The sequence below is a fragment of the Canis lupus genome, chromosome 36 (genome assembly GCF_048164855.1).
Source record: "Canis lupus baileyi chromosome 36, mCanLup2.hap1, whole genome shotgun sequence".
In the NCBI taxonomy this organism is placed as follows: domain Eukaryota; kingdom Metazoa; phylum Chordata; class Mammalia; order Carnivora; family Canidae; genus Canis; species Canis lupus.
The window spans coordinates 18,587,760-18,615,163 of record NC_132873.1 but is presented as its reverse complement, the minus strand read 5'-3'; the positions used below and the strand labels follow the sequence as shown (position 1 = coordinate 18,615,163).

At 35.4% G+C, this 27,404-nt stretch overlaps 1 protein-coding gene across 10 annotated transcripts in view; it reads right to left on the bottom strand.

Annotated features, from left to right (window-relative positions):
• The window catches only part of RAPH1 (Ras association (RalGDS/AF-6) and pleckstrin homology domains 1), a 95,466-nt gene that overhangs the window by 24,194 nt on the left and 43,868 nt on the right, over positions 1–27,404 (bottom strand). For 4 of the 10 annotated variants that reach the window (XM_072812979.1, XM_072812978.1, XM_072812986.1 and 1 more), the window contains exons 5-11: positions 19,239–19,319; positions 14,337–14,411; positions 5,577–5,654; positions 4,985–5,144; positions 3,173–3,294; positions 1,922–1,987; positions 283–426 (exon numbers count right to left, since the gene is read on the bottom strand). In XM_072812979.1, coding sequence (XP_072669080.1) covers positions 283–426; positions 1,922–1,987; positions 3,173–3,294; positions 4,985–5,144; positions 5,577–5,654; positions 14,337–14,411; positions 19,239–19,319 — 726 coding nt within the window. The remainder of the gene's footprint in view (positions 1–282; positions 427–1,921; positions 1,988–3,172; positions 3,295–4,984; positions 5,145–5,576; positions 5,655–14,336; positions 14,412–19,238; positions 19,320–27,404) is intronic. The other 6 variants (XM_072812984.1, XM_072812983.1, XM_072812980.1 and 3 more) reach the window with 5 other exon arrangements.

The window sequence follows — 27,404 nt, the reverse complement described above, 5'->3', positions numbered from 1 at the left end:
ATTCTTCCCAAACAATAACAAGCAAAAACTATTCTGACACAGTTCTGAACATGATACATAAAAGTATGATTTCATATGTGGCAAGAGAAACTGAGATGGGCCCAACGAATGACCAGAGAGTGACCACTTCCAGATTTCTTCTTCTTTATAACAGATCAATAGATAAAGCAAAACATATTCTGTGTGTCCTACATGAGTTGAAACAAATCAGAGCATGGATTCATTTTGTCAGCACACTTCCTATAAATTAAAATCAACTATCATAAGGAAGAAGGGACACACCTTTGCTTTTCCTTTAGGGACATAGTAGATACCAGATGCTCGCAAAAGAAAGTAACGCTTTTTCCAGGACTTTTTGCCATCATCTTTCAACCACAGGACTCCTTCAATTTCTGGTACAGTTACAGAACTTCCACAAAAACACTCCTAAAATAAAAAGATGATTTGGAAAGACGTGATCTTTGGATTCTCAGAAAACAATTGTGTTTAGCCCTGTGAAGTTCATGATACTATAATTAAACCAAAATAGCTTTGGTATTAAAGCCACATTGCTAATTTTACCTCAATTAGAACTTTCCATTCTAAACATCATATAGATTCATTTTGAAACTACTATGGCAATTCCTATGAACTTTCACCAACACTGGAAGAAACTAAGTTGAATTGTCAACTGAGCTACATACAACAGGATTTAAATGCACCTGTAAACATCACAATTAACAGTAAATTTAATAGAAGTGTCAGAGTTAAACATCAGACTTTATTTTTCTCCAAATTAAGAACACATTTAGATTAGCTATCAAACTAAATTTTAAAAGAAAGCAACATGCTAAGTGAGTAAATGCTCATAATTTAAAAACTGTATTAATTGGTATGATTCTAAAACAGAGCACATTTATTCTTTCAATATTTAAAACCATGTTGAAAGGAATCTAAGTAAACAAACTCAAAATTATGAATTCTAATGTCCATACTTAGATAAAAACGTAATTAAAAATCAAACATGTATTTGGTAAAAGAAAATCAGAAATCCTCACTAAATATTAATATAGGACATTTTAAGTCTAAATTAACTTATCTCTTCCCAAAGTACAGAGGAATCAAGAATTATAAAGAGGATTTTTAATTGTAGCCATTATCACTATGAAAAGCTGAGTGCTGATCTTCATCTTCTTAATTGCCTTGTTGCTAAATAAGAGTTTATTCTGGCTTTCAAACATATTAACTTCTTAAAATCAGCGAAGGCCCAAAAGCTAAAAATTGAATGTTTCAGTTTGTTTTATTAAAATAAGGGAATGTGTATTTTTAAAATGATCTTTATGGGGATCCCTGGGTGGCGCAGTGGTTTGGTGCCTGCCTTTGGCCCAGGGCGCGATCCTGAAGACCCGGGATCGAATCCCATGTCGGGCTCCCAGTGCATGGAGCCTGTTTCTCCCTCTGCCTCTCTCTCTCTCTCTCTCTCTGCGTGACTATCATAAATAAATAAATATTGTTTAAAAAACATTAAAATGATCTTTATGATTTTTAAAATTATTTGAGTTATTTAAAGCTAAGGCTTGATATATTTTGTAAATAACTAAGTATACTCAAATTTCTCTCTGGGTAAGCAGATAAAGTACCACAATCACGTCCTTCATTGACCAGCCTTTTACCCCACTTGTCTGCTTCTCACAGCTTATGACTTCTTTTAGTCCACTAATATATTACATGGCAAAACAACAATTTTTAAGAGGTTCTTTAGTGGCCTAACATTCACATAGCTGAACTCTCCCCCTCAGTCTATGGAGGAATACCAGCTTCTCTAGTTACACGTATCGTTATGAATATACAGCATTGGCATACTTCGCTTCAAAACAGTGCTTAATATTTTAATACTATAACGTGCAGGAAGAGAGGGGGTGGGGGAAGTAAACAGTTATACCTCCAATAGCACTTCCTTGTTTCTATCTGCCATCTCAGCAGTTTCCTTTTTCCCCAGAAGGTAATTCTGGAAAAATAAATAAAGTTAGAAATCCACCCTATTATGTCCTTGGCACAGGTGCATATATGATTTCTTCTAGAAACATAGCAACTGTGTCTACCTGTCTAGAATGAAAGGAACACTGCTTTGAACATTAACTTGTGCATGTGCATCATTGCTAAAATGCTTAATGCTGGCCGCCTGCTTACTTTATCCATTATCTTGAATTATTCGATAAATTGTCCTTCCCCAAATTCTGAGATGATGCCACATCCAATAGCTGACAAATGTTTGGTACAACTAATGAAAGGACCTGAAAGGTTTACAAATTAAGTACAATGAGTAAGGCAGATTTCCTTAAAATATGCTAAGCTTAACTGATCCAGATGCAGAAAATTTAATCTGTGTTCTGGCTTTGAAAGAAGAAATCCCCAATTCTCAGAGACTATCATAATATCACTTGCCAATTAATATCTGAATTCTAACTATTAGCCTTATAAAAAACTTTTTTGCAATCATCTAATCTATTGGTATTCCCAAATGTGTATTATTCACTAAAAAGATCCAATAAAGATGTGTCATGATTAAGCTGTCTGAAGGGTATTTAATACTCTAATATTGCTACTATGTATCATTACTACTTTTCACAGTGAGGTTGTTTTCTCTCACCTGATTTTTATAAAATATTTGTGTATTAGGAAGTACTAACTCAAATATTATTATGGAATAAATAAAGATGCCAAATAAATCAAGGTAACATATTAAAAGTGGAACCATTTATAATCAAGGGTATTTAGATTAAAAAAGGAGATATTAAAATTAATTGTGAACTGGATAAATGAAGTAGAGAACTAAAAAATAGAAGTACACTTCTTTGATGGATGAGAAGCTCACGAAGCAAACAGGTGGGCTCAACAGTTCTGGACAAAACAGAAATCTAGAAACTCCCTGGAGTTACTGCTGTTGCCCTAAGGGCTCACCCCATCTGGCTCTGGATGACTAGTAACCTCTTTGACGCCTGATACCTGGGCTCAAGCAGACTTCCCACCTCAGCAGTACTAAATGCTCCCATGGGATTTCATAACCGCAATGCTCCAACCAGGTGGTTGCCAGTTTTTTTTTTTTTTTTTTTTTTTAACTCTGTTAACTTAAAAGTAATAGAATAAGGTGAACATTTAGAAATCCTGACCTCTCTAAGGTATTTGGTCTCACCTGTGGGTTTTTGAAAAGTGCATATTTTTCTATACGTTCCATAAATATAAGCTTGTTTTGGCTATCTCTTGTCCAATTAAGAAGATTTTCAACCAAGTTTTCATGATCTTCAAAGATTCTCTCTGTCCCAAGATAAAATATCAGTATTTTGTTAGTATTGATCAGAACTGCATCAAAGACATAAAACTTGTGAAGTAATTCTAAGCAGAACTACAGAATTTTTTTTAAAGATTTTATTTATTTATTCATGAGAGACACAGAGAGAGAGAAAGAGAGAGAAGCAGAGACACAGGCAGAGGGAGAAGCAGGCTCCATGCAAGGAGCCCGATGTGGGACTCGATCCCAGGTCTCCGGGATCACACCCCGGGCTGCAGGCGGCGCTAAACTGCTGGGCCACCGGGGCTGCCCGAACCAGAGAATTTTAATTGACATTATAGCTCTTGGCCCTTAGAAATTATCTGGTCTTCCCTCTATTTTCAAATAAGGAAACATGCCCAATGGTGTTAAGTGACTTCAGCAAAGTCACATAGCTGTTACATGGAAGAATTAGGACTAAAATCTAGGTCTTCTGTTAGATCTTTCTCAGCCTTCAGTCTTTTCCTATCTACCTTTGAAAAAACAAAAAACCAAGGGTGTCTGGGTGGCTCAGTCAGTTAAGCATCTGCCTTTGGCTCACATCATGATACACTCCTGGGATCAAGCCCCTCCTCCAACTCCCTGCTCAACAGGGAATCTGCTTCTCCCTCTGCCCCTACCCCAGCTAGTGCTCGGGTATGTGCATGCACCCACTCTCTCAGATAAATAAATAAAATCTTAAAAAAAAAAGACCATAGCCAACTATATAAAAGGTAATAGAAAAATATAATATTACATATGTGGGTCATTAACCTATAGACATGGACATACTAAAAACATTATCATCTAAACGTGTTCTGTGTACCATCATGCCACATGTATGAACTCAAACCTTTGTAATTCTCTAAGAAGAGTTATGAGTATTATAATAATATTATAATAATATAATAATATTATAAAAATATTATAATAATACATTTTATACATGCTAATAAACTAATAACTTATAGTTTAGTTTGGGGGCTATGTATGTGCAATTCTGAGACAAAAAGGTTAATAATTAAATTTTTATTTCTCTGGAAACTGCTGTGAAATATTTAAATATACAGGTAGTAAGACCAATGCAAATACTTTTTAAAATAAAATACAAAGTTGAAATTGATTACTGATTCAAATATACCTTATTTTATTAGGTATAAAATAACAATTGTTAAAAATAACAATTGCCAGGTTGCTAAAATCACACAACTAATATTAGAAACTTTTTAAAGAATCAATGATGGCATTAAAAATGAGGGATTTTTAAAATTAGAAAACACCACACTTAACTATAAATCATAGGAAACTAAGATTTAGTACATCTAGCTAAAAATAAAAAAGATAGGCTTTATGTTTTCCCTAAAAGTCAAATGCTGGTATAGGGAATTCAAAACAAAAGCAAATAAATAGAATGGTCTTAGTAAATGTGTCTATGCAGTTATTTGAAGGAAAAAGCATTTTATTACTTAAAAAAAAAAAAAAAAAACTAGTTTAGCCATAAGAAGATCTGAAGTGAACTGGAAATGATCTTGTATTCAGAGAAATCTCAAATACTTGGAGGGGGAAAAAAGATAATGTAAAAAGCTAAGGCTCCATATACATAGGGGGGAAAAGATGACTCAAAGTGCTTTAATTAACATGAAACCTGTTAGCATTGCATAGTAACTAAAAAGTAAATAAAGCAATTAGATTACTAACCCATTTGTAATTCAGAGATGGTTTCTACCAGCGACCAGTCTAAACTATAACCGCAGTGGGATTTGTCCATTAGGTTATCCAGCACTTGTCTCACTGTCTGCCTCTCATCCACCATCATTGTCTTAGAACTATCGTCAGACATGTGGACTCTAATCACCAACTACAATAGGTAAAAAGGAAATTAAATACAAGCCAAAAAATAGGCATTCTAGTAATTTCTCCCAATATCAAGTAATGTTTTGAGTAACATTCTTAGGTAAATATAAATTAAAACACAAATAATGACTTTATTATGCAAGAAAGATACTCTAAAACTAGGTATCAAATAACCTAAACAAATTTAAAGCATTTTTTAAATGATAATAACAGGTAAGATTATAGTAAGACTATTTTGTTTTACTATTTTAGGAGAATTTAAAGCAGTTCTTTCTAATACATTTTATCTACCAAAAAAAAATGTGACAAATATATCAAGAATACCCTTCTCTCTGTATCTTGAAGGTATGTTATATAAACAAGGCACTTCTTTATAAATCTGATTTAAAAAACTGATTACAAAAAATCCCAAACGAGGAAGAAGCCCAAATAGCACCTTTTTCACTTGTGCCTCTTTAATTTTCTCCAGGGCAACTCTGATCTTCTCAGCTTTCAATTTTGCTGCCTGTTCTTCCTGTGAACACAAAGCACTGGAGATAAACGAATGCTAAAATAATGAGAATTTTTGAAAAGTCTTTTTTTATCTTAAGGATGTTGCCACCATTGGATTTCAGTAAGAATATAACTTCACATACTTATATAGAGCACATTTAAAAATAACCTGTTCAAAAAGTGAGAACAGACATAGTACAAAGGAACATTTTTAAGATGCAGGCTTCAGGAACTCTTATCAAGAAGACCAGATTCCATCTTCTAGAGAAAAAGAAATCTGTGATACAGCAAATTAGTGAGTTTGATTCTGTCAATCCGAAGCAAAAGAATTTCAGGCTCCAGGTAGGAGAAACAGGGAATGTGTAACGGTTTATGTGATGGCCTGACAGTTTGCCGCACCTGCACAATGCCTCAACTCTGAACTTATGCCTGCCTCCAAAGTATGGGTAATTTTTTGCATACTAATGTTTTGTTCAGTTACACTGAAAATGTATCATATCACCATAAAACAGCAAAAAACAATATCAATTTATTTCTTTGCAACCACATAAAAGTCCTTAGTAAAAAATATAGGTATGTTCTCATCAATTTATCAATGCAAATGGAAGTTGCATTATACTTTAGGTTTCATTATGCTTTGAAAAGCACACAATACAACCAATGTCTCATGTCAGTAAACTCATAGTTATTCCTATTAATTCACTGATGAAATTTTTAAAATGCTAAATAGAACTTTCCAAATATTTAATTTCTAGTAACTTCTTTGTAAAATTTAGATTATAAATAGTAGTAACACTATCAAAAATTATAACTATACTTACTCTATTTATTTTTTCCTAAAATAACGTATAGTGCTATAATACCAGTACTTACTTGTATTTTCCAGCAGTAGGCCATTGTACACTGTAGCCTTAACCTCCAGTTGAGAAAAACTCATGTAAGTAAATCTTTGCTTATGAAGGATTACTTTCTAACTCTAAGTTTTTGGTTACTCTGGAAAATATCTAAAAAAAATATACACTGCCATCTTATATATTCCTATATTCAATAGAAGACTTAAAACAAAAGAAGGACCTAGTTATATTAGCCAACTTTATCTGCTCTGGATTATGATTAAAAACCACAAACCATGTGTTATTCTTCACAAAATAGCTAAAGCTTCCTGAGCCAAAAACAAAAATGAAACTTCAATTCATTTAATAGATTTGGTCCCTGTTCTCCTAAATTCTGCTGGCTTTCTTGTTTCTGAACTGTTCTCTTTCCATTTCATACTAAATCTTCCCCCATTTCAAGCTTAGTAGTTGCTACTCTGTACAACAGAGGAAACAGTAGTTAAGAGAAGACAGTAGGCTTGTTTGCTAGAAATCGGATCCTTTTCAATGAAAGGAGCCAGTGAACTGACATAATAACCAAGGTGTGGAAATACTATCTGTAAACCCAATTAAACTGAGAACAAAGAACTTTATTTTAACAATGGAGGGGGTAAAAGAAGACTTGATTCATAGACAATTATAGATATATTCATTTGATTAAAAGATTAAATAACTGTATCCCCTTTTATGCAAATAAATAATTGTAAAATATGTTACCTGATTATTTTATTTTTTTAGAAGACGTAGAAGATTCTATTTATTTATTCATGAGACACACACACACACACAGAGGCAGAGACATAGGCAGAGGGAGAAGCAGGCTCCTCGCAGGGAGCCCAATGTGGGACTTGATTCCCGGCCCTGGGATCATGCCCTGAGCCAAAGGCAGACTTGCTCAACCGCTAAGCCACCCAGGCGTCCCTAATTAGGCGTTGCCTAATTATTTTAAAGATTTTTTTTTTTTAAATGCATGCTATACAATAAGGAAACTACACTACTCTCATTAAAACTCCCAGTTACTAGAATTCTGTTTCTTAGAGAAACAAATCATTAGTTAAATTACCAAACCCTGTGTTTCTGATGAATCTAGCACTACTCTAGAAATGAATTTTGAATATTAGCATTTCCCAGTGGTTTTATGAAACCAGTTATTTAACAGGTTTTTTGTTTTGGAGTTTTTTTTGGTTTTTTTTTTGGAAAAGAAAGAGGAAAGCAGGAGTTTTATGATTTTTTTTTCCAATGGGATAATTATCTTCTGTTTCTCATGGCTCATTTGCCATAGCTTATGTATTAGTATGAATGCCTACTACAGAGAAGAAAAATTTACCAAAGCATATCTGCAAGTTTTACTTCATGTCTCTTTAAAGCAAACTTAAATCTCAAAGTCTGATGAGTAAAGATTGATATGTAAAATCAGTGTTTTGTGTATTTGGAATATAAACACGAACTTCTGAAAGGCTAATTTTTTTTTGTAACATTATAATTATTCAGCAGAAGTTAAAAAAATTGTCCCAAAAGCCAAAAAAACATTTTGAAGGCAAAAAGAATATTCAAGAGAATAAGACAAGACACAGACTAGGAGGAAATATTTGCAATTTATCAGGCACATATTTGCAATTTATCAGACATCTGATAAAGGACTATTTATCTAAAATACATAAAACTCAAAATAAAATGAAATAAAATACATAAAACTCATGAAAACGAGCATTCCAATTAAAAAAATGGGTAAAAGACATGAACAGAGAATTTACCAAAGAAGATACAGAGACAGCAAATAAGCCCATGAAAAGATACTCAATATCATATGTCTTTAGGGAACACCAAATTAAAACAAGATACCAGGTTATACAACCTATTAAAATGGCCCAAAACCTAAACACTGAAAACATCAAATGCTGATGAAGTAATGGATCAAAAAGAACTCATATACATTGCTGGTGGGAATGGAAAATGGTACAGCCACTTTGGAAAATAGTTTGTTGGTTTCTTATAAATCTAAACATTCTCTTACAATATGATTCAGTAATCATGCTCCTTAATATCTACCTAAATGAGTAAAAACTTACCTCCACCCAAAAATCTGCACATAAATGCTTCTAGCAGTATTATCTATAATTGCTAACACTTGGAAACAACCTGTTTCCAAGTAGGTGAATGGATAAAATGTGCTACATCTAGATAATATTACTCAGTGCTAAAAAGAAATGATCAGGCCATGAAAAGACACTGAGGAAACTTAAATGCATATTACTAAGTGAACGAAGCCAATCTAAAAGGCTGCATACTGTATGACATTCTGAAAAAGGCAGAACTATGGAGACAGTAAAAAGATTAGTGATTGCCTGGGGTTGGGGAGAGAGAGGAATGAATAGATGGAACATAGCACTTTTGTAGGAGTAAAGCTATTCTGTATGATACTACAATGGTAGATACATGTCATTACACATTCGTTCAAATCCATGGAATGTACAACACCAAGAGGGAACCCTAATGTAAACTGTGGATTCTGGGTGATAATGATGTGTCAACCAAAGCTCATCAGTTGTACCAAATGTACCACTCTGGTGGGGGATACTGACTATAGGGAGGCTATACATGTGTAGGGGCAGGTAGTATATGGAAAATCTTTGTACCTTTCCCTCAATTTCACTGTGAATCTAAAACCACTCTTTAAAAAAAAAGCTTATTTTAGAAAGGAACATACAAATTTAAATATTACATTCTAATATTCATTATAAATATAAAAATAGTATTTTCATACTCCTATTTTAGTATAATACTATTTGCCAAATACAAAAGAATACAACCAGTACTATCTTTTAAAGGACTGATACAAAAAGTCATTCAATTCTAAGATTAAGTTTCTGTTCACAGGCTAACAGGAAAAATGTTGACACACTGGAAGAAACGAGATTCAGAGCAACCATTTAACATATATTAAACAAATAGATTTCCTAGCCATCAATTAAAAAACCATCTTTATGTAAAGCATCTAACTTTAAGGCTATCTTAACATCCAAACTTAGTACTTCCATTGCTCAAAATACTACTCTTTAATAACTACATAAATTGCTCTATTTTAAAACTGTATCAAATTCAAATTTAAGAGCTATGTGCCTAATTTCAACCTAGGCAGCTTTGTTCTCCTCCAGTTTATTAACAAGGATGATCCTTGCTAGAAGCTTTCTGAAGAAACAACTGATCAAGATGCCTCTTACTTTAAGAGGCTGAATATCATCATTGGAGCAAAACTGAAAATAAAAATATATCAAATTGCAAGATTCATAGTATTTTATGTTTCCTATGGATAACCTCTTCCTCAGAAAGTTTAACTTTTACCTACATTACCATGGTAGATATACCCATAGCTTTACTTTTCATCATTACAACTTAGGAGAGGAAGAAACTGTTTTAAGCTCATAAAGTGCACAGTACAGGAAAGATCAATAAGTCTTTGCTGATGTGTTTAGACTATATAGTAAGAAGACATCCGGTAGTTTATTTATAAAGGCAATGCAAGTCTATATTCAATGTCTGCAACCCAACTTCAGTACAAAGAACAAAGCTTTATTCATTTCTTGTTCTCTTCTTTTTGCTAATGCAGACAACCTCAGGTCTTAAGCCTTCTGTCCCCCTATCTTTTGACTGTCCCTTTCTTCATGTTGTTTGTCCCACAGCCATCCTCAACATAACTAAAAGATATCTCACACATATACCAACTTTCTCTTCTACCCTGTCTTTTAAAAGAGCAAAAGACAACCCATTTTCTACCTGAAAAACTCCTGTGCGGCTATCAATAACCGTCAAATGCCAAGCCTCCTCAAATTTACATAAAGAACAAAAACTCAGTGAAGATCTTATGATTAAATGAAAGCCAATGCTGTGGTTACAAAGTGTTAAAGCATTCTCAGGAGTGTAAAAATTAGAATACTCAAAGAGTGACAGTTGCTAAGAGATGGCTAGTGAATTCCTTCAACTAAGAAATTAAGGCTTTGTAAGTTCAAAACAAATCCAGTTAAAATTAATGGGCTAAAAAGTAGCAGTTTGAGATTTAGGTTCTTTCACATTTTACAACAAATTTGTTTAAATTTATATAAATTTAAAAACGTTCAAAGAAAACCTGGAGTGGTAAATAGTTCACTGTCCATGAAATGCTCTACCCTATAAAATTACTTACGGCCAAAATAATAATAGTAACAACTACTTCACTTTCCTGAAGAAATCATGACATTGATAGCATCTCACGGAGAAGAAAACTAACATCAAATGAACCTAAAACTTGCCACACACTTTGAGGTGTGTTACACACGGTATCTCATTTAATTCTCAATAATGCAAGGCCAATATCATTATTACATACACTGTACTGATTAATAACTAAGGCCCAGAAAGACTAATCTTTCTAAGATCATACAGGCAGTTACCAAATGACTTATCACGTGCTCTCTCCACTGTGTCACAGTTCCTTTTGTTCATAAGGGTTATAGCGCAAACTTAAGGGATAACAGTAAATAAAAACTGTTTGTCAACAATGAAAGACTTACAGTAATATAATAGCACTTTTATAACTTTTCTGAAGCACAGAAAATGGTGGTCAACAGTACAACAGTCCTTGAAGGTCACTAAAGGACCATTCTGTGACAGATGTTTGGGGAGACTATGTAAGCTTGGGACTAAGGGCAGGGTATATGGGGTATAGGGTATAGGGTACCTGCTTTTGAGGAGCTTACATTTAATAAGAGACAAGACCATAAAGAAATAGATGTGTGGTAAGTCAGTCTGGGATAAGTCCCATCTTAAAAAATAAAGCAGGGTAGAGGAGTAAAGAGTGAAAAAAACGCACTGTTAGATAAAGAGCCAGGGAAGACATTCAGAATAGTTCCCAGAAATTTAAGGGCAACAGATCAACAATATGTCCTTTGCCCGTGGCACCCATTTACGGTACTAATGCCATTCCTAGAAGAAACTGTTTGGTATTGTTTTTGCAGAGGTTCCCAGCTCAGAGCTGTATGTGGGTTAGTTATTTCATTAATAGTGGTTTAGTGACAACTAAATTTATGATGGAAAAAAAACCCAAAACACTCTTTTGGCTGCTGCCTTGGCCTAAACACAGTGCTACTATGCTCATTCTACTGTGTCCTAACTACTAGGTGTTACAATATCCTAGTTTGGACAAGTGTATACGAGGCACTATGCTTTTTTGGGTAAGGGGAGCCAGACTGCCACACAGGTGGCACACAAAACGTGTAAACCCATTTTAGTTTCAAAACAGCCAAGTGCTCCTGGATTGAGGACACCGACATTGAAAGGCTCCTGCAGCTCAAGTTAGGAATTTCTGCTACCTCCTTGACTCCACACCCCATTCCAACCTAAATGTTTACATTTTTGCTACTGAATCACAGTCCTTCTCAAATTTCTTGTATGTAAGCAGAGTAGTATGTAGGAGGTAGCTGGAGCCAGATGTTGGTTACAAACACCAGCAATTCCAACACTTGGGTCATGGGAGAAGAGCTGATCCAAGCAGAGATGGCTCTGATGCTGTAGTTGGTATCACTGTCTCTTTCTTGGGTACAGGGAGATGAGAAGTTACTGACTGCATTTATCCATAACTTGCAAAGAATAGCTCTCCCTGTGGTAGGAACTCTGTATTTATTCACTGCAGGATCTCCAGGGTTGTGAACATGGTAGTATTCAGTAAACATCTGCTAAATGGATGAAGTTATTCTCTTTAATGATTTGCCACTGCATTTAGAAAAAAATACAAACTCCTTAGCATGCCTTGATAATCTGGTTCCTGCCTCCTTCTCCAAACTCAAGACATTCGCTCCTATCTTCATTCAACTACTGTGGCTCCTGCAACATAGCTTCTCTTCAGCTTTTCAAACCTGCTAAACTCTTCTCCCTGGGCCTATCTACATGGAGCACTAAACTTCACCTTCAAGCTGGCTTTTCATCCTTCAATCTTTAGGTTAAATGTTGCCCCCTTAGAAGGGCCTTTTTCTGATCTTGCCATCTAAAGGAAATGTACCCCCAATATTCTCTCTAGTATTGCTCTAATGCTTTACTTTGCTTCCTCCATGGCATTTAACATGATTTAGAATTTGTTTATACTTGCCCATTAATATTTTTTATCTACCTTCCTAAGTAGACTGTGAGCCCTGAGGGTAGGGGGATATATCCATTTTATACAAAGTATGTCCCAGCTCCAGGATAGTATTTGACTCAACAAATATTTGTTCAATAAACAAACAATGGAAATGGTAAGCTGTTACATCTGAGAGCAGTGTACAAAATGGACCAGAGGAAGGAGAGGCAAGAATGAAGAGACAAGTGTGGTAGCTTTGATAACAGATTAAGAGCCTATTTTAGGGCAGTGGCAATGGGAACTAAATGGATGGGTGAACTTAATCCTGCAGATTCTTCACTGGAGCTTTAAGATAATAACTGAGAAGAACGGCACCATGGGTGGTAGAGTGCTCACATCTGGGTAACCAGGAGAGTAACAGCATTCTGAGCAGAAACAGCAATGTCACAAGAAGGATATGAATTGTAAGGCCCCAGGGTGAGTATGGGTATGGAAGCTAAAGATCTGTGGGACTGGAGGTGCTGGTAAAATGCTGGTTATCTTCCAAGAAATACCTGACAGCAACCTGGACATATGTTACTCTTAGGTAAAGAGATCTGATCTAGAACAGAGATCCTTTTTGAAGTTAGGAGTGTGGATTCCAGGGAAAGAGAGAGTAAACTGAGGACAAGCTGAGGGAAAGAACTCTGCTATTTTTATAAAGTATAATACGGCTATTACCCACCTAGACTTCTACATTTCCCTGATCTTAAGCACTACTCTATTCCTAGGTCTACTTTAAAGAGAAACTCAGGCAAGAGAAAGGGTTTCAATGTCTCTTGGGTCTTCTCTTTGAGCTACTTCTCAGGGAGATTTTAATTATAGCCTTATTACCCTCTTCTACAAGTTTATAAGGTTAAGTAATAACTTTTTTAAAAAACCTCAGACACAATAACTTACCCATAATCACCATCATATTCACAAGAAACTATAATGACATCTGATATTCTTGAATTTAACATTATTTAAATAAGATAATGAAATAAAAACATGACTTGAGGTCAAAATCTATTCAGCTTCCCTATTCTTTCTTAGTTAACAGTGACAATAGATAATGAAATAAAAACATGACTTGAAAATTGGTCAAAAATCTATTCAGCTTCCCTATTCTGTTATTTCTTAGTTAACAGTGACAATACATAAGGATTTTAAATTGATGTAAAATATTAGCCCAATGAAAATCCAGTTGGACCAATTCAAACCATTCTGAGGAGAAATGAGAAATTAAAATTGCAGCCTTCTTTTACAATTTGATTAAGCTAATGTAAAATAAGATTGTTTATATAAATAAATGTTTTAATTAGCAAGATGTCTGTAATATAAACAAGAACTAGAAAACAAAATTTGCTGAAGAAACAGCATGGATAACCACTACTAATAAAAGTTAAAGCTAAAGCAATGTTTTCAGACTTTAAAATGAAGTAAAATGTTAAACTAGAAAAAGTGTAACATACTTGGGAAGATGGTCAGGCATTTACAGTATTTTCTGTTATTGAGAGTAGAATATTAAGTCATTATATCTTAAGTCATTAAGATCAGTAAACAATTACCTTCAGTTAAGAGAGAAAAAAAACTATTAACAACAAAGATGCTGAAATAAGAAAGCACAATCTGAGACATCTGAGAGCACAATCAAAACCAGAAATTATATTCTACCTGAAAGACAATTAAATATTTACATGCAGGTGGAAAGAAGAAGTATCACCTTGGTCAGCAAATGAGAAGGTTTTCCTGCAATGTTTCTCAGAAGAAGGGAGGTTTCCCTGTCCAGATAGGAGTGCTTGTGCAGAAAAAGAGAGAGAAAAACAAAAAAGGCAACAGAAGTCAATGGAGGTTTTATGTGTTTAAAATATAAAGTAGACAAAGAACGATTCTCTATCATTAATCTCATGTCTTTTTCCTACAGTGAAATGTGTCCACAAGAAAACTTAAAAAAAAAAAAAAAAAGATGGGAAGGCAGACACCAGTAGGCATGCCCTAGCTGGCTCCTGCCAGTCCTTCACTCTGTGAAAATGGATCATGCACTGCACAGATCACAGAGCCAGCCTGTCTTCTAGGGCAATGTTTGTGAATGCTGTGCGCACAGTACAGATAAACAGGTGTTGAAGACCAATGACTAAACATATTCCTTCCCTTTGTTAAAGGCTATAAAGACCTATATAGCTTTAGGACTAGTATATTCTTGTGAAAACAGAATAAGACTTTTAAAAACTTTTTAAAAAACTCTGCAAGTATCTAATCAATTCAATGATAGCCACACTGAGAAAAAAAGGTCCATAAATATTTTGCCTAATGGATATCACTTGTTTTCAGTAAAATCTTATTAATTCACTCATTATATCAGAATACCAGTAAGACTGTATTACATGGTAAAGGACTTACATAGCAAACAAAGGACATGAACAGAACGTTTAAGAAATTGGTTCCTTTAAAAATTGATTAAATTCAAGCAATTAATGTATTTTCATGAAAATGATTTGTGAATAATCAAGGCTCTAACTACCCTTTTCCCTCTTAATAACTTTTTAGTAACATGTTCAAGGTAAGTTTATGCAATTGTATTTATACTCATATAAATTATAGCTGTTTCCATATAAATGTAATTCAGACTTGCTTATCCCTAAGTAATTCTGAATTAGCACTTATTTTTTTAATGCTATGTAATTACTAATCATCATTTAAAACAATATATTGGCAGGGTGCATATGAGTGCTACAGTTGGTTGAGTGTCCCATTCTTGGTTTTGGCTGGGGTCCTAATCTCAGGGTCATGGGATCAAGCCTTGCAAAGGGGCTCTGTGCCCAGTGTTGAGTCTGTTTGGGACTCTCTTTCCTTCCCTGCTCCCCCCACCCTAAAGTTGTTCCTGAGAAAAAGTCCTTTGGAAAGAAACTCCTTACACATTTAGGTAAAATACATAGAATATAATTTCTAAAAAACCTACTATTTCCTTTATCTTACGCAAAGATTAGTTTCTCCGAAAAAGATCCCCCCAAATAAGTAGAATACCTAAATTCAGATAATTATATTACAAATTAAAAAAAAATAAATCTGCTTCATGCCATGAAAACAAACTTTTTGGTATATGTAATACCAGAGATTTCAAGTTTAAACTTAAAAATCTTACAAGATTTACTCAATTCATCCTCAAACTCAATTCACCTCAACACTTCATTCAAATCACTGAAAAAAAAAAATCTGTGATCTGATCAGTAAGAAACAATGATATCTAACTGTATTTGTTTAAAGACTCAGAAGTAGAAGTTATCCATTTAAAAATATTGAAAGCCTAAAATAAAAGGAAGATAATCATTAAATTACTATCGCTAGTGTATCAAAAATAATCAACATCTAAAAAAAAAAAAATAAAGACCACAAACAATAGCTGGATGCGACGATAACTTGTGTGGGTCAGGTAGAGCTATTCACTGCTTACTCATTAGCAGGGAGGGAAGCCAGGTCTGCATGTTTCCTCTATCTAAACTATAGGTATTTGCAGCAGAAAAATGAAAACTTAGAAAACATTAGAAGCAAACTACTTCCTTCAATAAATACCTTACTTTATCTATTGTCCCCTAATGGTGCCAGTCATATGTTGCTCTAGAATTCCTCAGAAAGGGGGCCAAGGCGTTGGGATAATTTGTTACTGGAGAAAGATACAAGAGGAGTAAGAAGAGTGGTATGCAGTTGGAGGACTGAGAAAAAGCAAAGGACATTGCTTTGGGCATGTCCTTAAATCAGCCTTCTGTCTTGGTACATGATGCTGATAATAAAAATGCATATCACTTCATTTAAATAGGGCCTTCTTGCATTTTCTTTCACTCACTATTAACAACATGAAGTTTGTGGCTTATTTTTAATCCACTTCACTGGTTTATTAGCTTATTTTCTTTCTCTCTTCCATTTTCCACTTTATTTTTTCAATTATTTATTAGGTTTCAACTTTGAGCCTGGAACCATGCAAGGTACTGGGGATGTAAAGGTGACCAGGATAGGCATTTCTTACTCTCACAAAGTTTAGAGTCTAACAGGGAGATTAACTGACATCTATAATACAATGTGTCAAGTGGTATAGAAGCAAGTAGGAGGTACAGTACTTAAGACAGAATCAGGGGCTCAGGGAAAGTATTTCTGAAAAAGCTTAGAGTCCTGGAAGATGTATAAGAAGCAGCAAAAGTCCCACATCACACATGAACTTTTATTGTCTTCATATGAAAAATCACATAAATGGGAAATGCTGTTCATAACAATCTGGGCTTAGACTCTAACTCCATTTTACATGTATGATGTACCTTAAATACAATGTATTTCTGTATGATTTTATTTTATTTTAGCCTTTTAAGATTTTTTAAGATTTTTTTTTTTTTATTCATGAGAGATACACAGAGAGAGGGGGAGACATAGGCAGAGGGAGAAGCAGGCTCCCCACAGGGAGCTCAATGTGGGACTTGATCCTAGGATCATGACCTGAGCCAGAGGCAGATGCTCAAGCCACCCAGGTGCCCTCTGTATGATTTTAATATTCAATGACTCTTCTGAGAATGCAATTACCCTATAAAACAAATTGAGAGAAGCCTACAATTTCTTTTGTCCGGAATTTACCAAGTTATTCATTATGTTGGAAAATCATTTCACCAATGGAAAACCAGCTTGAAGAGCTGCCAATACCAAAACTGGCAGTATCAATGTGCATTCTGTTACATGCAAGTAAATGACAGGAGACATTTGGAATTCCTTTTCACAGAATTAATAAATACTATTAAATTAATGAAAAGACATGAAATGCAAGAATTTGAGTTTCATTAATAAAGACTACTTAAAAATAATGCACATTATTATGTCTTATATAAAATAGTTACAGCACAATGAGAAATCTATTCTGTAAAAATAAATATCAAAGTCATTTTATCACTGCCTCATCCAAAATTATAAGTTAGGGAATGGTTTTATTACAATTATACATAAGACTTGGGCACCTGGGTGGCTCAGTCGGTTTAAGTGGCTGCCTTTGGGTCAGTCATGATCTCAGGCTCCCTACTCAGAGGGGAGTCTGCTTCTCCCTCTGACCCTTCCTTCCTTGCCTCCCCCCACCATGCTCTCGCTTTCTCTCAAAAAAATAAAATCTAAAAAAAAAAAAGAAACACACAAAAAAAACAATTATATGACTCATTTGTAAAATTTCATATTTCACCATTTTCTTTTTCAAATTTCTATAAATTGTCTCAGCACATTATACCTACTTCAGTTAAAGCTATTTTCTTTTTCTATTACCATATACAGATATGTTTTGTCTGCCAGTATTTGTCACAATATGTTTTATTTCCACCACATTTCTGCTTTCTCTTTCCTGTAAAATATGACTTCTGATCTTTTCACTTGTCTTATAAGTGGGTATATGATTATGTCATTGTGTCTTTTACTGCAGTGGTGGCCAAACATTTAAAAACTGAAATACATTATATTTAAATTACTTTTTGATTATTCTCCTTCATCATGGGTATTAGAGCATTAAATTCATTTTTAAAAAATATGTAGGTAGGTTAGACTATCTATGAATTTCATTTGGGACAAAACTAGTGATTTAAATTATGTTATAAAATGGGGGTACCAGGACTGAAAGGATTAGGAACTAAACAAGCAGATGACAATGCAAGTGTTAAAGTAAACATGGCTGATGCTTGAGAGTGTAAGGGAGGGGCTGAAGGTGAGGTAAGAAAAGTGTTTTTCACATACCGGATATGACCCATTCACTGGGTTACTGGGTTATTACCAGGCAAAGGAAGGGAAGGAGGATCAGAGGGAATCAGATTCAGCTGGGTGGGGGTCAGGACCTCGGGGTTTTTTATGCTTTACAGATTATTCTGAAGCAGCACTGTCCAACTGAATATAACACAAGCCACAAATATAAAATTTTCTACTAACCATATTAAAAAGAAAACGCCAAAATAAACATTAGTATCTTTTGTTTACCTGAAAATATCCCAAACAGTATAATTTCACGAAATAATCAATAAAAAGTATTAATGATATATTTATATTTTTAATTACAGTCTTTGAAATTCATTCTACATTTTATCTTTATAGCACATCTCAATTTGGATTAACCACATTTCAAGTCCTCAATAGCCATATGTGGTTAGGGCTTACTATAAGCAACAGCACAGCTCCGAAGAATCCAGATTTGTCAACCACTGACCAGAGGATACATTTTTGAAGGAAGAAATTAGGTTTTCAGTGAAGCATGAGAACAGAAGAGTTATTCTACTTGATAACTCCATTCTGAAGAATAGCTAAATTTGTTGGTATCCTAAGAAATTTACAAAAGCCCTTAGCTTCAGAATAGAAAAGAAAGCATGTGGTTTTAGATTTTGATACATCAGGTATGCTACCACCTACATAATCTTACCATAAGTATTAATATTCAATCGTACTGTATCATATAGTTGCTCATTTGTTTTCTGCTCATTTATTTTTTAAACTGGTTTAATTTTTGTTAGAAAAAAAAAAAAAAAACAGGTATATGACCAGGTTTCATCATCAGGAGTTCTAAAGAATGCATTCTTCTTCACTGCTATTTAAGTAGTCCCATGGACATGTTTACAGAACTTACAGGTGTCAGCTCAGCCTGTTCTTCTGTGAAGTCAATATGATGCTTGGCCTGCTTGCTGGAACATCTCAGAGAAATAGCATGCTGTGAAAATGCAGGAAGGAAGAAAATGATAGGTAAAGGAGGTGGAAAAGGGCCAGTCTCACTATCATGCAGGAAGAGAAAAAGATCACTGAAATGAATCGTTGAAACAAAACAGTAATGAAAAGTTGCATGCATCTTTCATTATATTATGCAAAAATAAAAAAGAACCAGATGATCCTAACTCTAACCTACCCTTAAGTTAACCTCACTACTTCTTGACAGCAGAAATCTATGGGAGAAAAACAATTCCAATACCAATTCCTGCTTCAACTGGGCCCTGACTGCTGTTTGTCAGTACTATTATTACTCTTCTCCCCTCACTCCCTAAGTCATTCCTTATAAGCTCATTCTAAATAGTTTCCAAGTTGGTCAAGCTTCTAGTTTCACCCTCCTACCTCTTCATATGACCTCACTTCCCATTACTAAGAACATGATGTCCATCAAAAGGATTTTCATCACTAAAATGTATCCTGTAACTACAACACCCCATCCTCATCCTTCTTTCCATTTCTATATGAGTAAGTTATGTATTCCCCTCTAAAGTTAAGCATGTCCTAGATCCCACTCATTCCCTCCCATTCTCAATCTGATACTCAACTAGTCCAGTCTATTGGGAATGGGAAGGACAGAAAAATACTCAATACTTCTGGGCACACACTTCTTGTTAAGCTAGTGTTTTCTCCTTTTCACTGCCAAATTTCCTGAATTCAGCTACAGTGTACCACCCTCCACTTATCCCTCAAATTTCCACAATTTAGTATCTATCTTTCATCTCCAAGTCTGCATCCTTTGAGTTGTAATGCATTCTGTAATTCTTTTTTTTTTTTGCATTCTGTAATTCATTCTCAAAGTCATCAATGACCTTTAATTGAGGTTTTCTGTCTTTCCTATCATAGCACTCATCATATTATACTGAAATTGAAATTGGTTGTCTGTGTTGACACCCTCTCCTCACACTATAAATTATAACCTCATAAGGACATTGTGTATTATGTTCATAGTTTTATCCCTTACAGCCCAGTGCAATGCCTAGGCGCTCAAATATTTATGGCATGTGTGAATACCTATTTCTTTTTAAGATTTTACTTATTTAATCATGAGAGACACACAGAGAGAGAGGCAGACACAGGCAGAGGGAGAAGCAGGCTCCAACGCAGGGAGCCTGATCTGGGACTCAATCCCAGGACCTGCGATCACGCCCTGAACACAAGGCAGATGCTCAACCGCTGAGCCACCCAGGCATCCCGTGAATAACTTTCTTCTTGGACTTCATGCCAGAGCCATAAGCTTGCCCAGATCAAGACTGATTTTGCTTTGCCTTCTCTACATTACCTTCTTAAATATATTCTATAGCACTGTGTCAATCACTATATCAATGGGAGGCCTATCAAATCTATATTGTCAATATCCTCATTCTTGGGAAATAAAAACTGAAGTATTAAAGGCTAAAGGGGCATGACAAATATAACCAACTCTAAATGGTTCAGGAAAAAAAATACACACATACACACACACATATATATAAAGAACAATAAAGCAAATGTTGCAAAATGCTAAAAATTAGTGAATCTGAGTAATGAGTTCTTTGTACTATTCTTCAGTTTTTGAAAGTTTCATACTATTTCAAAACAAAAAGTTTAAAATCTCTTCTCTGTAAATTCAGTCTCATGCAAGTTCCCATATTTCTAAATACTTATTGGTTAATTTTTTAAGTATATAAATCTGAAGTGTTCAAAAAAGATGATGCCAATATACCATGTTATTAAACAGTATGATGGAACATTAGTTATTAAAATTCAACACATCCTCACCAAAAATGAATAGATGTAGGCAAAGTGACAAAAACAGTAGAAATAGTACATGTGCAAAGATTAAATGTTGTTACATTATTAAAGTTAGAAAGGGATTACAGATGCTTAAACATTAAACAATTTTTCACTATTAGGTTCCATTACCACAAAATATTTACATACTTTTCTATAAAAAGCTCACCAAATCTAATTTTTACCTCAAAAATGAATCTGGAGGTCAATTCTGTACATCAATTTTGCTCTAAACATGTTCAGTTCCAAAGAATTTTGTTTGCTATCAAGCTATCAAATTCTCCAACAATCCCTCAAAAACTCCAAAAATCTCCACAAAGTTAGTTACGGATCATCATTTTCTTGAATTGAATCTGTACCATGTTAGAATGGAGTACTACTTACAAGCCAGAATCTTGTGCTGGTGCAGGGGGCAGGGGATGGCAGGTGTATAGAAAAGCACTGATCTCACATAGAAGCCAAACCATAATCAAGAAATGGCCTTATCCCAAAGAACAAAATAAAACACTTAACTTTTGATAACTAATACCTTAGACTACAACTAGAAAAATGACGTGGAGGTCTGTGAACACACATTAGTGTTTCAGTAAAACAGATTTACATTCATCCTTTACTGACATGTCTGCATTTTTTCATAAATATTAAAAATGAACACTGATGGTATAAAATGTGGACCCTGGAGCTGGAGTGATTGGGTTTGAGCCTCAGGCTCAGCCATTTACTGCCAATGTGATTCTAGGCTTACTATTTAACCCCGTTTCCCTCACATGTAAAATGGAGGGATAACAGCATTTTCTCCAAAAGTTGCCGTAAGAATTAAGTGAATAATATTACTATTACAAAAGTGGGAAACCACCAACCTTCACCTGAATTTCATTTAAGCTTCAATTCATTTAAATTAGGACCAGTTTAGAGTTGTTAAATTTTAACAATACGGGCAGCCGGGTGGCTCAATGGTTTAGCGCTGCCTTCAGCCCAGGGCCTGATCCTGGAGACCTAGGATCGAATCCCACATCAGGCTCCTTGTGTGGTGCCTGCTTCTCCCTCTGCCTCCCTCTCTCTCTCTCTCTCTCTCTCTCTGTGTCTCTCATGAATAAATAAATAAAATCTAATATATATATATAAACAGTACATGCAGAATATACTAAAACACCACAAGATGGGGATGTTACTGGATAAATCTCTTTGCCCTTTTTTTTCTGCCCTTGCAGTTCTGTCTCTAGGTCTGGATCTAAGAGCACTGGCCAGTCTAGCCTTGTCCTGATTCTCTTTCAATGCTGTGATGAAACAGCATGGTATTGCAGTATGAACTCTACAACCAACCAGACTATCTGGGTTCAAATCCCTGGGGAACTAAATTTGCTTCAGTTTCTTCCATTGTGAAAATGGAGGTAATAATATCTATTCCATGAGGCACTGTGCAGATTCAGTATGTTGTTAAGCACAATGCCCAACAACAGAATAAGTACTCAATAGAGTAGGGGCTATTATTTTTCTATTTTTCTCCCTCTTCTATTCCTCTCCTTTTACTAGCCATTATATATAGCCAGTAAATGTCTGAATTCTTTTAAAATTATTTCTTCTACATTTTATAGTCCTTATTCATTTAAAAGATGAATACATTTCTATTCTTATTCAAAAAAGGTCCTCTACCAGCCCTCCATAACACAACATTAAAAAGAAATCCAAGACAGACCTAAAATCAAATAAAGACGCTTTTTTACTTCTTCAGAGATGAAAAATTACATAGATTCCTAAGTAATACACAAAACAAGAATCAGAGCATATATGCCAATGTTGACTGGGGTAGCATGTTTGAAAAGTATGAGTAAGAACTAGACTTTCACCCTGGTTTTCACCAAATCTTCACCTCTTCTTTCACCTGATACCTGTTCTTTCTGCTATTTATTAACCTCACCACGCTGGGGACATCTGGAATTATATACCAAGTGGGTACATGTGAATAAATCTCAGTAAAGTGTAGCAACGGAGCCATTAGAATTTTAAGAGAAATGTAGCTGCAATAATTTGAGAAGCCAATTAATAATCCTAATCTTTTTAGATATGTAAGCCTCTTAAGGTTGAGAAAGCCCTGTGCTCCCATTGAGTTAATACTTCAGACCAAAAGGCTGTTTACTAAGAATAATTTAGGACATAAATGCCAGTGGAGCTTCCTCACCCCCATTGCTACAATAAACACAATTGCTATTTTCTTTCCACTATCTAAAAATTTCAGCACACATTAATTCTTGAAATAGTCCTGAAAAATGAAGGAACTGGAATAATTTATTACACTGAACCTATGATATGCTGTTGGCATATCATAAATTAAAATGGTATATCAGGATCTCTGGGTGGCACAGCAGTTTAGCGCCTGCCTTTGGCCCAGGGCGCGATCCTGGAGACCCGGGATCGAATCCCACGTCGGGCTCCCGGTGCATGGAGCCTGCTTCTCCCTCTGCCTATGTCTCTGCCTCTCTCTCTCTCGCTCTCTCTCTCTCTCTCTGTGACTATCATAAATAAATAAAAATTAAAAAAAAAAGGTATATCCATGAAAGATTTCATTTAGGGAAAAAAAAAAACCTATAAATATGAGGAAAACAATCATAACATTCAAAAGTTTCAGTAGCTCAGATACTAAGCAATTTTTTCCAATCATAATATTTATAGTACAATCATCAAGTATTAGTAAGATTCAACAAAACCTTTTGAATCTGGCATAAACTACAATAATAGCTTTTAAAAGCATTTTCATTTTAAAAGTACATTTTCACGTATAAAATTCCAAATTCAGAGGAATCATTAAAGTTTAAATCTCATAAGAAAATAAAGGAATGTGTTAGCATTAACCTTTTATCATTGAATCCTATTGTATATAAAATTTATATATATATTTTTTATTTTTTATTTTTTAAATTTTTATTTATTTATGATAGGCACACAGTGAGAGAGAGAGAGAGAGGCAGAGACACAGGCCGAGGGAGAAGCAGGCTCCATGCACCGGGAGCCTGACGTGGGATTCGATCCCGGGCCTCCAGGATCGCGCCCCAGGCCAAAGGCAGGCACTAAACCGCTGCGCCACCCAGGGATCCCTGTATATAAAATTTATAAATGCAATTACCATTTATATTTCCAAACTGCTAACTGAAAACTACTGTTTTATCATTTAACATGAATAAAAGTATCATAACAATGCCAGGAAATCAGCCTCAACATTTATCTCACATTAGGTAACATACAAAGAGATCTTACTAGAATTTATTTTGACCACACAGAATTCCAATTTAAAACTTTTTTTTTTGAAAATTTAAAAACTTTGTAGACGAGCACTACTAATGGATTTCAAGAGTATTGACTGAAATTATTCTATAATCCATTTTAATGCTTATCCATGGGAAATATTTAAACATTCTTTACAATTTAAAAAAATAATTATTTTTTAACCATCAACTTCACTTTATTTTTAAGATTTTGATAAAAACTGGGAGGCAAATGTAGGTTCATAATTCAAATACAGACTTCTCAGTTACTTGGCCTATTTAATTTCTTCTTTGGAATATGCCCCTACCAAGGGGATAGTAGGACGCTTCAATGACACAATATATGTAAAATGCCTGAAAGCACAGTATTTCACCAAAAGTCAGCAAAGATAAAGGTGGGGGAAAAAGACCTACTTTTCATGATATGAAACTGTACTGTGCCTAACCCTGGTTGGCTTTCAGAGAGCAACAAGGCAAAAAGATAAGCTACAGTGTTGTTTCATCTTTAGATGGACATTTTGACTATCCATGTCCCTAAGATGGAACAGTAGCAATCTCAAATTGATTTTTCTAACTGGGCTCAGATGTCTGGCAAAGAACCAGAAGGCAGTATGGATTGGAAAGGAGGAAAGAAAGGAAAACAGAGGCAGAGGTAATGGAAAAGCAAATCCTGTAAGGACTCTAGACGATTGTATGGATTTTGGTTTTACAGTAAGATACAAAGTCTATGGGTTTGAAAAGAGAAGGGGCAAGTTCTGACTTACCTTTTAACAGGATCACTCTGGCTTCAGTATGGATGGTAGACTGTTAAAGGGAAGGTAAATAAAGGAAGACCAGATAGGAGGCTGCTGCAAAAATTTACATCAAGATGATGTTAGCTTGGTGGCGGGGGGGTGGTGAGAAACAATCAAATTCTGGATACATTCTGAAGGTAAAGACAACAGAATTTGCTGCTAGACTGGAATGGGAATGGAAAGAAAAAGAGAAGTAGACAAAGACTCCAAGGATTTTGTTTGATGCACTGGAAGGAAGGAAGAGCCATTACCTGAGATGGAGGAGACTGTTGGAGGAGTTAGTTTGGGAGAAAAGACCTGGGCTTCAGTTTTAGACCAGTTAAATTTGAGCTATCTATTAGACATCCAAATAGAGATACTGATTAGAGATAGGATGTACGAGCCTGTATTTCAGGAGAGAGGCACTGCTAAAAGATACCTGTATTTCTTCGACCTAAGGTGACTTCATGCTGTTCTGTTCTTTTCTTTCTTTTTCTTTTTTTTTTTATTCATGAGAGACACAGAAAGAGGGGCAGAGACAAGGCAGAGGGAGAAGCAGGCTCCCTTTGGGGAGCCCGATGCTGGACTTGATCCCAAGACTCCAGGATCACCCCCAGAGCTGAAGGCAGACACTCAACCACTGAGCCACCCAGGCATCCCCACGTTGGTATTTTCTTGAACATTATCAGGAACTGTCAAAAGAAACCTTCACCCAAAATTGTCACCTGACAGTGACAGATGCCACCTGTTTCTAAAACATCGTCTTTCAACTTCAGCACAACTTTGGGTCAGACAATTCTTTGTTGTGGCATCCTGTGCACTGTAGGGTTTTAGCAGCACCCTCGGCCTCTACCCACTAGATGTCAGTAGCACACTTTTATCAGTGACAAACAAAAAAAGTCTCCAGACACTGCAGAATGTCCCCTGGGGGAGCAAAATAGCTCCCAGTTGAGAACCATTGTTTTAGAGGGATTAAAGTGTGGGGAAAAGGTATGTCTTTGATATATGAAATAGAGTTATGTGGGAACTGTCATTGTTTATACTCACAAGAAGAGTGGATATAGACCAGAAAAGTAGTCTGAGGACTGTACCTTGGGGCACTCCAATGTCAAGAGACTGCAGGCAGAAAAAGGAGATTATGCTAGATATGGCTAAAGTCAGGTAACCAGCTCAGTAGGCCCAAGGAAAGCTGAATTGTTAAGCCAGCACTGGAAAAAGCAGAGGAGTACCCAATGTACATCATGTAACCTCAAATGCCTCCAGAAGCAACAGAAGTGATAGTTGGAAAGAAAGCAGGAGCAGGGGATCCCCGGGTGGCTTAACGGTTTAGCGCCTGCCTTCGGCCCAGGGCGTGATCCTGGAGTCCTGGGATCGAGTCCCACATTGGGCTCCCTGAATGGAGCCTGCTTCTCCCTCAGCCTGTGTTCTCTGCCCCTCTCTCTTTCTCTCTCTGTGTCTCTCATGAATAAATAAATAAAATCTTAAGAAAGAAAGAAAGAAAGAAAGAAAGAAAGAAAGAAAGAAAGAAAGAAAGAAAGAAAGAAAGAAAGAAAGGAAGAAAGAAAACAAGAAAACAGGAGGATTAGTTGAAAGCATACTTAAGAAAGCAGTTAATTCACATATTCTTTCTTTTACTCGCTTACTCGCAGTGGTCTTAGGTTCAGACTGACAGTCCCTCAGGACCTAACAGACCATGGCTTGGCACCAAATTCACTTAGTTCTACAGAAAGACAAAGCATGCTAGCATGAGACATGCTATCTTTAAAAAGGATCTTATAGGTCACTAAGAGCCATTTCTGGACCCACCATTCTAAGGGACAGAAATCATGTAGGTAAGTACAGAAATAACCCTGGTTTAAGGAAACTACATACTCAAAAGGAACCAGCAATACATTTTAACAGTCAATGAGCGTGTAGGTTCCAGGACTTCTCAAGAGATGTATTTATGTTCACTTACAAAACTGATATACTTCACACTAGGAAACAAAGGTCTGTGTCTCTTCATAGGCTTTTATAGTTCACTCACAGTCTTCCTGCTCCATATGTACTCACTAATCAGAGGTCAGTTTATAATAAACAGTATTACCTGGAACCATTCTATATTTATTAGTCAAGTTTCTAGGGAAAAAAAAAAAAGGCCTGGAGAAGGAAAACACCAAGATCATTTCCCTTGGGGGAAAAAAAGGATGCAGACTTGCCAATAACCCTTTCTACTTAAAGCAGTGATCC